Source organism: Tympanuchus pallidicinctus, unplaced genomic scaffold (genome assembly GCF_026119805.1).
Source record: "Tympanuchus pallidicinctus isolate F22 unplaced genomic scaffold, pur_lepc_1.0 scaffold1, whole genome shotgun sequence".
NCBI lineage: Eukaryota > Metazoa > Chordata > Aves > Galliformes > Phasianidae > Tympanuchus > Tympanuchus pallidicinctus.
This window is the reverse complement of record NW_026294618.1, coordinates 17,220,685-17,234,344: the sequence shown is the minus strand read 5'-3', so window position 1 is coordinate 17,234,344 and position 13,660 is coordinate 17,220,685. Positions and strand designations below refer to the sequence as shown.

At 37.6% G+C, this 13,660-nt stretch overlaps 1 protein-coding gene across 3 annotated transcripts in view; it reads left to right on the top strand.

The window, feature by feature from the left end:
* TRAPPC12 (trafficking protein particle complex subunit 12) overlaps positions 1-13,660 on the top strand; it is a 43,698-nt gene that overhangs the window by 21,355 nt on the left and 8,683 nt on the right. For 2 of the 3 annotated variants that reach the window (XM_052700986.1, XM_052700965.1), the window contains exons 6-8: positions 2,023-2,135; positions 7,244-7,316; positions 10,415-10,488. In XM_052700986.1, the coding sequence (XP_052556946.1) occupies positions 2,023-2,135; positions 7,244-7,316; positions 10,415-10,488 (260 nt within the window). The remainder of the gene's footprint in view (positions 1-2,022; positions 2,136-7,243; positions 7,317-10,414; positions 10,489-13,660) is intronic. The other variant, XM_052700975.1, reaches the window with a different exon arrangement.

The window sequence follows — 13,660 nt, the reverse complement described above, 5'->3', positions numbered from 1 at the left end:
AGTGTTTTACAAAAAAAATGTGCAAGTTTTATTAAAATGGATAAAGTGAGACATTTCATCTGCACTCCATTAAATATTCATCTATCTGTATGTTGAGCTGTTCTGTTACCAATTCACATTTTCTGTATGAGTGTTTATTGAGCTGACCTTTTGCCACATTTTACAAGAGAATGGAACATTACAGCCTTTTTCAGAGTTGAGAGTGCTGGAACACAGTCATTAATAAAAAATGTTGCTGAGACTTAAGATTCTTTACATTCTGTACATCACATTGTCCAAAGCTTTACTACTTGAACAAAACTTTTTTTTTTAATCTTTTACTTAGAAATCCTGCAAAGCATAGCAATATATGCATATTCACATGTTACTGGTAAATTAAATCTACTTTTGTCCAGAAGAACAGTACCAAAATAGCTGGATCTGGGTACTTGTTTATTATCAGGATTATTGTTTGGTGGTGGAATTAGAACTTGGTCAACAATAAGTGTGGCAATGAAGGTAACGTGCCTGGGGTCAAGTTTGCTTCCGTAGATTTACCATGCTGATTCACAGCTTATGTCTGCCAAGCAATTTTGCCAAGGTTTTCTGGCTCAGAATTTAATCTTACTTTTACCATACTTTCCTTTGTTTCCCCACAACAAACATACACACACCCACTGACTGTCCCTTGTTGTTGAGATAGATATGTAAAACAGTTCACATTCTTTGCTACTTCTTCAATAACCTTTTTAATGTCTCTAGAAAGAAAGGCAGTTTTGTTTTCTTAATCTCTGTTGCACATATGATGATGCATGCAACTTGTGTGTACTTCCTTAAGGGAACACAGCAGGCATGGAAGCCACTGGGAATAGTTAGCTGTGGAAAAAGAGAATTTATGTAGATGTAATTGGTGTACTCTGAAGGTCATAATTAGTGAAAGAGGTTTGTGATGAAAATTTTGTCAACCTTTCAAAAAATGTCTAGAGGCAGTTACTCACTGTACATAGCATTTAGCTCTTTGACATATAAGCCCGTTAAGAACAGGTGCAAAAATCTTTTTAAAAAGCTCCTGAGTCCTATTTGTGAGAAAAGATGAGGCAAGGGGTGAGTTGAGAAGGAAATCCCCTTAGAATATGTCTAAAGTAAGCAAATGTATTACATTAAAATATTACAATGGTAACATGCAGTTTTGCAAGGCTTCTTTCCCCAATTATACTTGCTCCTATTTTGTTGTTATTGTTGTTAATTTTTTTTGTTTTTGTTAGTAGCAGTTTATGATCATGTTCAGTGTTATTCTCTGTGTAAAGGAGTTATGCGGTTATCTGAAAAACAAGGTGCTGGGTTCTCTTAAGTTCCTAAAACTGAAGTTAGCCAGGATGCTTGTACCCTCCACGATGTTTGTGTTTGGTAAAAAGAAAAATTAATATTAAAGCAAGCTAATATTAAAACAAAAACATATCTATTATGACAAGTGTATGAGGCTTTTACATGCCTGCATATTGTGACTTTTTAGCCTAACTCTTTTAAGACCAACGACTCCACCTTCGTTCTTTTGCATTAACTGTAAGGTATGCATAATAATTGATGTTTGCAGCAATAGTAGTTGTAGTTTCAGTTGTAGCTGAAACTTAAGTTCCATTTTTTCAATCCTTTATTTTACTTGATTTATTAAATTATTTAATAAACATTTTACTTCCATGTATATCTTGTTCTTGAAAATTCGAATGAGGTACACTCTTTTCTTGCCTTCTTACTAAGGTTATATATGTATTTACACTCTTAAAACATGTATCCTTTTAAATGTATTTAAATAAAAATGAATATGTAACTATATACATTTATATAATATTTAAACATAACATTGCATGTTAAAGCTAGGAAAAAGGTTGTTATTTTCTCTTCTTTCGTCAGGAACAGAAAACAATATGAAGGTAAAATAGACTTTGTGTCATGTATACTTGTGAGAAATACCTTTGTGATTTAGGCAAATTGTGCACTGCTCATTATAGCAAACACATTTAGTGAAGTTAATTATGATTCTAGGTTCCATGGTTCCTTTCTCGATGCGGATTTTACATGCTGAACTTCCTCAGTACCTTGGTAATCCTCAGGAATCACTTGATAGACTGCACAGTATGAAGATAATCTGCACCAAGGTAACAGATTCTCTATGCCCAGGCCTTTCTTGATATTTAGAAAATGTATTTTCTTGTCCTTGCAAAGAACATTGTTTCAACTCTGACATTTTTTATTCCATCTTGATACAAATAAGGAACTCATTAATAGAAGTAATTAAGTCTCTTCTATTTTATGAAACAGCATCTTTCTCTCCTTTGTTTGATAGAACAATGGAAAGTGGAGTTCTCTTGCTTTCTTTCTTTTGCCAGACAAGACACAGAGGGCAGCATGCAGACATGTTCAAGGACAAGTAGGAGAGTTTATTCCCTCACTTACCAGCATCTAGCTAGCTCAAAACAGTTGTTAATCGTAAAATCATGAGATGTTTTGGGTTGGAAAGGACTTAAAGATCATCTAGTTCCAGACCCCTGCTGTGGGAAAGGTTGGCAACCACCAGATTGGGCTGCCTAGGACCCCATCCAACCTGGCCTTCATGGATGGGGCATCCACAGCTTCTCTGGGCAACTAGTTCCAGTGCCTCACCACACTTCACAGTAAAGAATTTCTTCCTTATGTCTAAGGCTACTTTTTTTTTTGTTTGAAAGTGTTACTCCTTGTCCTGTTACTACACTCTTGTGTGTCACTACACATAAAGAGTCCTCCTAGTTTTCATGTAAACATCTGTATGGCCGCTATAAGGTCTCCTTGGAGCCTTCTCCTCTTCAGACTGAACAAGCCCATCTCCCTAAGCCTTTCTTCGTAGGAGAAGTGCACGAGCACTCGGATGATATTTACAGCCCTCCTCTGGATCTGCTCCAGCAGCTCCATGTCTTTTTTGTTCTAGGCATCCTAGATAGTACTCCAGGTAGGGGCTCACAGGAATGAAGTGCAGGAATGATCAAAATCTCAGCTCCATCCTTCAGAAATAAACTGGATAGCTGGTTTTGGAGATGGCAGTCATTTGTGAGCATAAATCAAACTTCTGAGCTTGGTTTTGGGATTGTGGTTTTTTTTTTTTGTTTTAAAAGACTACTATAGAAATAAGAGTGTGAAAAAGGACAGTTTGTAAATAAAAATATATTTTTATAAGATAACTGGTGATGATTTAACCATTTCAAATCGTGTAGGGTTATCTGGAAAACCCACTGTTTAAATATATGCTTTGTTTTGGTTTTTTATAAAATGCTATTTGTCTACTAAACGAGATCTCACCAGGAATGTTCAAGAATAAAGCACAAGCATAAAGCTTACGAAAAGCCATGACATAATCAAGAAAATAATATAAAGAATGTACACATTAATCTTAATATTTAAATATGATGCTTGGGAACCATTTGGGTTGTAACAGAATTAATTGGGGAGCTTTCAACCAAAAACCTCTAGTGTTTTACTTCCCTACTTTAAAAAGTGGAAAAATAATCTTCGGTCATCCTTATTTACAGAAGGGCATAGGAATAGTCATTATGTAAATGAGATGATCTTGGAGTCATAAAAATTGAGAGAGAGAAAAGACCTATTAGCTCACCTAGTCTGTCTCTGTGCAATGCAAGGTTGTTTTCCAGTTTTTAATGAGCCAGCCTGTGGAGCTGAGGCCACTTCCCCTGGGAGGCTATTCCAGGCTAATGCTAATGCATTCTTATCGTAAGAAAATTTGTCTTCCTATTTTGTTTCTCTTCCTTAACATGATTATGTTATTCCTACATGATACCTCTTTTTAACCTCCTAAATTCCCTCCTGCTTTTTGTTGTACACGTGCTGCAGATGCTTGATTAGCTATTCAGCTTTAAGATCTAACCATATTTCCTTTGTCACTATTTTGGTAACTCAGTCTCTTCAGCCCCCATCCTACTTATATATTTCTGAACCAAACTGGAGGCTGAAATGAAAAGCATAATTTTTGTTTTCCCTTTAAAGGCAATAATATTTTTATTTTTTCCAGTATCCCTGCAAGTCTGTGATCACGATCTGATCTGATCTTTTACATCTCTTGCTTATAGGTTCGACATTTAAAAGTGAAAAAATCTGTAATGCAGAAGGCCTAATACATTTTAGGGGAGGAATTAAGTGAAATAGTTTTTTCCTGTGTTGTTGCTGGTCCCCCTGATGTGGATTGCCACAGTGAGTTGTTGACCTTACAAGTATGCCTTGAAGTAAATGGACTCCAAACAGTCCAGACAGTGAGAGCAACAATAGTAATTCAGGTCACAGGAAATTTTGTTATTTTCCAGTGTTTTAAAACATAGATAAAATTATTTAAATGCTAATTCTGCTAAGGACATGCTAATAAATGCTTACCCAGAGACCAAAATGTGAAAAGAACAACAGTCATGCTTGAACTAAACTCTTCTCTTGTTTGTGCCTGTCTTCCTGGCTGAATGAGGGAGAGCTCCATAAATTACATGCATCCCACAGGGTGACATATTTTGATTTTAACCCTAATCCTTGAAGTGACAGGGCTGTACTGCGCTCTCTACCAACTGGGTGGAGTAGTGGCAGGTGGGTTAACAGTCTTGCTTCCTGAAAAAGCCTCTGCAACTGTTATCCTTGCAAAACTTTCCACAATCCAAAATGCCACTCAGCCATCTGCCACTCCCTCTGCAGTTCCACTGCTCTTCTTTATGAGGAGTTGTGTCCCTCCCTGCACATACTCCACATATCTCCCACCCTTTGTTTTAATATAGGTTGATGAATTTTCAGTTTTTAAGTACAGATTGCTTTTCCTCTTTATTTTCATTCAGCTTCCAGTTCTGGTTCAGTTACTTTGAACACATAAGTATTCTGTGTCTCACTTATAATTTCAGTCTGGGGAGTGTTTCTCAATCCCTTGTTTGATGAGTTTGTAGAAATAATGAGGCTGAATACCCAAAACACAATTCCAGAAGCACCCTAAAAAAGATTATTTTGAGTAAGAAGCAAATGCTGATGAAAAGTTGTGGAAGAAGGAAGAAATTATTGAAAGGAGATACGTAGGTCGGGAAGGTAGGAATGCAGTGTGTGTAGATTCGTGGTTGCAGCATACAGTCTATTGATAGGGGGTGGAACAGAAGTCTCGGTGAAACAGTCCTGGCCAGTGAAACTAATGAGTTTGTGTTTATAAATATTTTGAACATAAAACCATAGGTCATGTATACATCTTGTTTAAAATTAATAGTAGAACTGTTCAAAGCTATGTCTTTACATTTGAAACAAGGATGTTTGGAGACAGACTGTATGATACAGCTAGAGTAAACAGCTCTCCATCTGTGGAAAAGCAGGATGAGGCTATCCGTTAAAATTAAAGATTTCATGTCATCTAACCCGGACAACTTACAGTAAGAAACTACCAGAATCATTAATGTTGTTATTAAACAACTCATGGAAAATTGAGGAAATGCCCTAACACTGAAAGACTGCAGATGATTTCCTACACGTAAGGAAAGGCAAAAGGAGAAAGACCTAGGGAATAAGCCAATTAGCCTCAAATCAGCCCCGAGTTCTGTTTTAATTACGTTGAGCTTGAGGTGACAGCCAGATATCCCCAGGTAATATCACTGAATGTTTAATGTGGTATTCTAATTGTATGTTAATATCTAATTATTTCTTTTCTGATGATATTAGTTAGGGCATTTTCAGATAAAGGCTTTCTCAAACAAACCTATTGTCTTTTTAAACAAGAAAATATGTTTCATTGTTGGAGGCACCGTTATATTAAGACCATCTCAAGAGTAAGAACACTGAGTCTGGTTGAGAAGGAGACCCGATCACTAGGTGTTTTCCAGGGGAAGAGGCAGAGGATGTTTTTGGGGGGAAAATAGACAGTAGGATGTTTGTGGCCTGTAGAAGACAAGGTTGTCTTCTTTACACACTTGGTTTCAATTTTAAGTGTTGTCCAAGTTTCTACACTGTTGCACAGATTGGGTCTGGGATTCAGTCTTAGAGGTATGCTATTATGATCTCATAATTTGCCACCTATCAACTGCACAGTGATGTCTGTGCAATTGTTTGCTTGTAGGCTCTCAAAATTTGTATCTGATTTTATAGCACCTAACTAGGCTTTCACTGTGGTCTCTGAAAAGAGGTTGCTATCAGAGCAATTCTTTTCCACCTTAAGATGGCATCAACTCACTTCCTGGAGGTCCAGATTGCTCTCCATTCACTACAGAAAGTACGAATACACTGTCTGAGGCCAGATTAATTCTGCCTCTTTTTGCTTTTGAGTGTTTCCTATGGTTTTTTTAAGTGTTTGTTTACAAACCACTGAGCATAACTGGAGTGTTTTGCTGGTGAGGAAAACAACAATTTTTCTTATCCTGATGGAACCTCTGTTTCTGAAAGTGTGCTCGGCCCCAGACAAGGATATGTCTTATATTTCACTAATTGCCTATCCACGGTGGCTGATTAAATAGCAATGGCTTTAATGGGTTTTTGAAGGAAATCTCAAGCAGAGTTCTACAACCAAAGTTATAAATCTCTAGAAGGACAAATGGAGTGGTTTGTGGGAAATGAGAGAACAGATTTGGAGAAACTGTAATGGAATTACAAAATGGAAAGTTGACCTGCATTTCAAATGGAACTTTATGTATGTGTTTTTTAAGTGTGTAAGACACAGTCTTCATTAAGTGCACACTCTCTTTCTCCCAGTAATGTAACAAGTTTCAATCACTCAACAATTTGGATGATTTAAAATCTGTAGTAAATAAAGGGAAGCAATAAAACCCAAGTTTTGAGAGGAGAATTAGAAAACTTCATTAAGGACGAAAGGAACAAGCTGTTTCTGAGACCATAGCCCACAATTAGGGTGGGAGAGTTAAGAGAAGATGGCTTTGTTAGAAAAATCAACTTGATGTTCTTTCTGGTCTTTAACATTCATACTCTGGTGAAACATATTTTGTGTTTTGTTTAACAAAATGTGTTTGTTCCTTGAGCGTGCTGACATTTAATGTTCTGCGAGTATCATAAACCTGAACTCTAACATCCTTCTACCATACAATGGCTTTCTTTGTGCAATTTGTCTAGCTATGGTAATAATCAGTAATTTTGAACTGCATCTAGGTGAAACATTTCTGCTTGAATTGGTTTTCACGTCGACTATCATTTGTAGATAATTTGCATTTAATACATAGCACTGCTAAAACTCATGTTAGTTACTTTAAAAAATTTACTGCAGATATTAGAAAATTTGGAACAAGGCTTAGCTGAAGATGGAAGTATGACTAACATTACACAGGAGAACAGACAAGGTATGTATTCTTTAAACATTTTTTCACAGGCAGTATGGTTTTATCACTTGCCTAAGCATGCTGAAAGTTTTCACAAGACTGCCCCAGAGTTGTTAAAACAGCATTTTTGTTACCTCATGGTGTACTCAGCATCTAAAATGATACACTTCTACTTTTATTTGCTGGAATTAATTTCACACTTTTACCCATGACGAAACTGATGCACTAAATCAGTTTCTTTTTTCCCACTTAAGAGAAACAAAGAAGATGGCTGCCATTCTTTAGTAATGCTTATAGAAGCGAATTACTGTCACAGTTAGATCAGTGTTTCATATTCATTGTTGCCTCATTGGCTCCTCTCAATCCTCATATCTAAAAGTTAGGGAATTTCTCTACGTTTCCTGCTATCATGCATTAGCTGTGCTTGCCTGGGATGTTGCTGTAGAGGTGTCTAATCTCAGTGCAACTGTGTGGTGCTTGGTGAGTCAAGTCTGTCACTTATTAAAATGAATTTCAGATCTACGTTATTTTCAGATCTATATCTACAGTTTCAGGTCTACATTTATATTATTTTCATCATTTTTTTATGAAATAATGTGTTTGGTTTTTTTCCTTCTATCTGAGCTGTTTAACTTCAATAGTGGAGGATGCATTACTGCATAAAGGTCATCTGGATAAATTGGTTGTCCAAGCATCTTTTTCTCTTTTTTTAATGGAATTTATACTAATGAGGTAATTTGTGTGTGCCTAAGAATTGAAGGCAAGATGACATTTTAGGCATAGTTAATGGATTAGATGAACTGCTCACGGTGCCTAGCAATATGGACATTGAAAATACCATACTGTTCAGCTTCTGCTAACAGTCTGAAGAAATCTTACCAACTTCTTTCTGTGATAACATGAGACATGGAAATAACATGAAGAATACGAGAAGTTAAGCTTTGCCTCTGAGGTGGGAAGTGGCCAGATATAGCTGTTAGCAGAGTAATCATTTATTATGAACAAAGCCCTAAAACTGTGTCTGTGTGGAGTGGTGCAGTCTGTCTTCAAGTTCTGGCCTTCAAGTGTGGCTGGACATAAAGCCTTTTCAGTGTGTCATTGTACTCCACTAAAACACCATCTAGTTATGCCCTAAGAAAGTTACTGCATGTGTGAGCAGTGTATGTCACAAAGGCTTCTGCTCTTCTCAAAAATAGTTAGGAAAAAGCAGAGAGAATCTGATATCAGTCTATTTTTCTCTCCCTGTATCTGCTAATCTTCTTGCCTCTGTGTACTTACCTCATTTTCCTATTACCTTTCTACTCCACTTTTGTCCCTTATATCCTCGTATTTTTTTCTTTTTTTTTTTTCCCTGTGCCTTTAAAATCAAGAGTCAGATCCCCTTTTAGGGCACAGGGACTTTTTTCTTAGCTGTGTCATAATCCTGTGTCCTGCAGGCATGTGAGTTTCTAGCTCCTCAGTGCTGCTGCTTCAAAGCTGAGAAGAGCTCAAAAGGAGGGATGGGGTGAAAGGCAGCAGCTGGTGGCCAGGGGACAAGGCTGCTGAAGCTGTCCTGTTTGTGGGGACTGCTGACTGCTGTTGTCAGTGAAAGCCATGTCTGCTCCCTGTCTGCTCCTTTACTGCATTTGAAGCTACAGGAGGCTGATAATATTTTGGGGGGTTTTTTTTGGTACTTTTTTTCCATGCAAGGCCAAGCTGAAGCAAAACTTAGGAAATTTGTTTGAAGGCAGCCATACTTCTTTATGGGGATTATGCTTAGTGACTAGTTTCCTTACTGCTGGTGTAGGAAGGTGCCACACCAGTCAGTTCATCATATACATCTCCTCTGGTCTGAAACAAAGCACCTCATCTGGCAGTTTTACAACAGGAGGAGAGATAGAGCATTGCATCGCCTGCCTGATAATGCATTATATAAGATGCCAGTTTTACAAGTTAGCACACAGAAATCCTGTTGAAATGGATGGCAGTATGAAGTACAGAGCCCTCCATAAATAACAAAAATAAACGTTTGGACTGTAAGTGTGCCTGAAAGGACCTGCAGAGCAGTTTTCAGGCATTTTTCAGGCATTGCACAATGAACTGGTGTTGGGTTTTCAATTTTGTTTACTGCTTGACAGGTTTTCCTTATCCCCTTTCTGCCTGCCAGTCATAAAGGAGTTTTTAGGATTGGAAGCAAAGAGGAGTGGACATGCCACCAGATTCTCTTCTTATTTGTAATGGCACTTACGTGTGTTAAAAAAATTTATCTGTGCAAGCTGGCTAGGCTACAGTATGGATGCAGACGAGTGGTCTCTGTTATCCCACTCTCATAGAAAATGCCCTTTCGCCCTTTCCCTCCTCAAATCATTACAGTGACCTTGACAGCTGATTGACTGAGACCCATTTATTTTTCAAATGCACTGAACGATTACTCCTGATGTTTATTTGGAGGATTAGAGGAATATTTCTAGCATTGATCTAGTGAAATAGACCAAGAAAAATAGGGATCTTTATGAACTGCTCTCTTAAAACATCAGGAGTCTGCCTGCAAAGCAAGAGAGAAGAACCTGCTGCTGCAGCTTTTAATGCCTGCAAGCTCCAGGAGCGTGGGGAAAGCAGACAGGCTTGGCAGATTTCTTCCTGCATAGCTCTAAGCCAGAGGCAAGCACAAATAGTCCCAGACCCAGACAGTTCTCACCCTGCAAGCTTTGGCTCTAAAATGCCATTAGCTTTGTTTGATTTTTGAGTTTATCACATTTGGTCCTGTAGATGATGTGTTTTTAAATGGATGCTCATTATCAATTTAATCTTTTTATGCACCTTTTGTTCTTGAATTAGAAAATACGTGGCTTCTTGCAGTGCTTAATGCTTGGCTTGAGCTCAAGGCTGAGCGGCTGTCTGTTGCTCTGCATTGTGCCATCGTGTACGGTCCCCAGCACCGTGTGAGTAATTCCCTCAGAGAGATGCAGCATTTCTGTCTGATGATGCAGCATAGCTGAGAATTATAAATTCTAGGCTAAAACCCAGTGATGTTAACAAGGGGGATCTTTCAGAATCGTAATTCATAGGACCGATAATTGATTGCAGAGAAGAACCTCTAATTTATTTGTGCAAATTCACAAGCTGCTCTTATTTTGCAGCCTCTGTTCAGCTGTGGAGGTCACGTCTGGGCCGGGTGATGTACTCCATGGCAAACTGTCTGCTAATGATGAAGGTACGTGGGTGGCAGCAGCTGCAGAGGTACCGTATATTCCAGAATAGAACGCTGCAGAAAGTGCCGGAGAATTACTGGTGTGTAGATAAGGGAAGACTACCTGACTGTACTTGGAGGCTTTGCATAGTGAGGAATTAATTAGACTTAATAATGCCTTATTTAATAGATAGCTATTTGCAGTAATGCTCTTTGGGAACATATCTACTTATTTCTCCCAAAATCATCCTGGAGAGTGTGCAATAACAGTGGAAAATTTGCATTTTTAAATTGAATTTTTCAAACACTTAGCTAAATGCTGTAATTAAAAGCAATTATGTGCTCTTTTTCAAAGTGTGCACTAATAACATTGCTCTGTTTGTGTGCATTATTAATACTATAGACATTGTATATGATGAGATCCAGAACATCTAAATACATCTTTCCTATCTCAGCTGTAAGATATCTTCTTTCAAGTTTAAATTCTTACTAATAGGTGGAAGGAAAAAGAAGGGAATAAAAGGAAAAGTAACTGGCTAGCACTGTTTTGTTTTGTTTCTCTCTTGACTCCCCCTTACTCTTTAAGACCCTTCTGGTGCATTTGGTGGAGCACAAGCTTCTCGTGTTCAGCATGCAGAAGAAATAAAACCATTTCTGCCATTCACCTCATGCTCAGGGAAATAGGTTTATCACCATCCTAGGCTTGCAACAAACTGCTGTTATGCAGAGCTTAACTGTGCTTCACAAATTAATTAACAGCACAGACTCAGAGCAGTACTGTCAGCACTATAATCTTCACAGACCACAATTTGCACTCCCTGCCTCCTGTTGTTTGATTGCCCAAGGTCATGCCAAATCTGACGTTCACTAAGCTGCTTTCCAAACTAGGCTTCCTTGATGCTCCATTCATAATATGAATGTAGTAACTTAGAAAGCACACATTTTTCAGGTAAGATACAGTTGCCAAATACTCCCTTGCATGAATTGCAATATGCTTTTTATGTGAATTAGAAAAAAGGAAATTTCTATTTGTAGTTACATTGTAATCAAATGATTTCTGTCTTGAATAGATGCAATTTGTCCATTAAACCTTGAAGTGTTTTAACAAATCAATAAGCATTTGTTTTGAAGGAGGCACTTGACATAGGTTCAGTTCTTAAGGAACATGCTTTTTCACTAGGCAAGTGGAGAAAAGCACAAGTTGCCATCTCAAACAAAGCAGAGTGCAGAAATAAGAAAATGTTGGTAGTAAGTTGTTTCAATTTCACTTTACTTTTGGCTTTAATTTCTTTCTAACGTTTTCACTGCTATTCTTCTCGTGTACACACCAATCCAAGTGCATGCACTGTTCTCATCTTCCTTCTGATTTGATCCTTTTAGTGCTGTTTTCTGCTAGCAATATAAATACATTTGTGAATACCAGTTATCACCTTTTCGGAAATGGTATTTCAGAAATACTGCAGCTCAGACACTTCCCGAAGTCGGTTTTATTTAGGGCCTCACAGATGTCAATTTAGAAAATGACATTTCAGCTGTAACCTCCAGATTACCTACAACTGCATGTCTAGGTGTAAGTACTCCCCTCTGAAATTTGCATCTCACCACTGGCTGTGGAGCAATTGTGAGTATCACAGTTTTTAGACGTATCTGTGTATGGGCAGGTAGAGAGTCTTACAGATCTTTGTACACAGCCGTGTTGCATTTAAAATCACAGCAGGTCATCAACTTAATTTATTCTGCCTGTGTGACAGATCTTCAGTGAAATAATTGTATTGCCTAATTATGAACTTACTAATTTTAAGACCATTCTAACAACCAGCAATACTGCAATCATCTTCTCCACCTTCCGGAGTGTTCAGAGTGTTCGCTTTAAAACAGTTTCTTCAAATAATCTTTTAACACAATTCTTTTAATTCTCCCATGAACAATTATATTAATTGAAGGGCATTCCACCTCACCATTTATTTTTGCTGTTGTGTAAGACACTTTAAAAACTGAGCCTTTTATTCAAGCGTATGTAATAATTTGAAAAAAATGGTATTCGTTCTCCAAGTCAGTGCCATCTATTGCCATCTAGTGAACGTTTATGAAACTGCAGGGTGGTCATATTTTATCTCCAAGTACTGTTGGGTAGCTTGTGCTATTAGATTAAAAAGAATCGTTATTTAAAGGTAAAACAATTAGAACAGCGGTATAGAAAGAATCTGATTGTTTTCATTGACCTTTTTTCTTTGTCCAACAAACTTCAGTAGTATTAAGTAGGGAACAGTCTTGTCAGAACTGACTCTTCAAAATTAAACAGAGCAAACAAATATAAGATCAGATGTTGGACCTATGGCTCTTTAAATCTGTCCCACTTCTCCTCAAAGCCAATTAGGTGTATTTCATGTCTTCTGTCTTTTGTGTTACTTATCTGAGTCAAGGAATTCTGTTTATGTAGCACAGTAATTTTTACCCATTAAAATATGTTATTTGCCCTCTTTAGCTTCATAGCTAAACATCTCATTTAATTGTTGAGATGGTACGTTGTTTTGAAAGTTGTGTATGAGGTGCAAATCCAATTTAACCAGGCTTGCCCACAAACCAACAAATTGCAAGTTTCCTTTCTAATCACAAGCCTCCTTTGCCCTGAGGCCATATCTTCTAGGCACTGAATTCTACCTGTGTAGCCCTCTACCTGTGTGAAAGACACTGCTGTTTCAGTAGCAGTTTAAGGCAGTCTCACTGCATGCAAGACTGTATGTCGATTTGCTGTTCACTGCCTTTCCTTTGAACGTTTCTTAGACATATTCTAGCATCCTTCTGTACACAACTTAGTGTGGTGACTTAACTAAGTGACAGGTTACAGAAATGGTGGATGTCAGTCATAGCAACTAAATCAGCTTTTACATGCTCATGTACGGGGGAAAATTAAGAGGTGGAAATACAGCAGGAAGGCAAGGAGAGACAAGTTAACGTGCATCACTGTAGACTTTCATTTACAAGAACTGTGGGCTTAAGTCGCTATGGAACTGTTCCCTGAATATAGCAACGTGAGAGAACATTCATTTAAAATGCAGCTGATGATGTGCATTGCTTCATTTCAACAATGTAATTGCAAAATGTCTGTCATTTTAGTAAATCACCATGGAAGTGTTTTAAGAACTTTTTAAAGTTCTTTTCATCTGAGCTAAAATTGCTTTTGACATTATCTTAT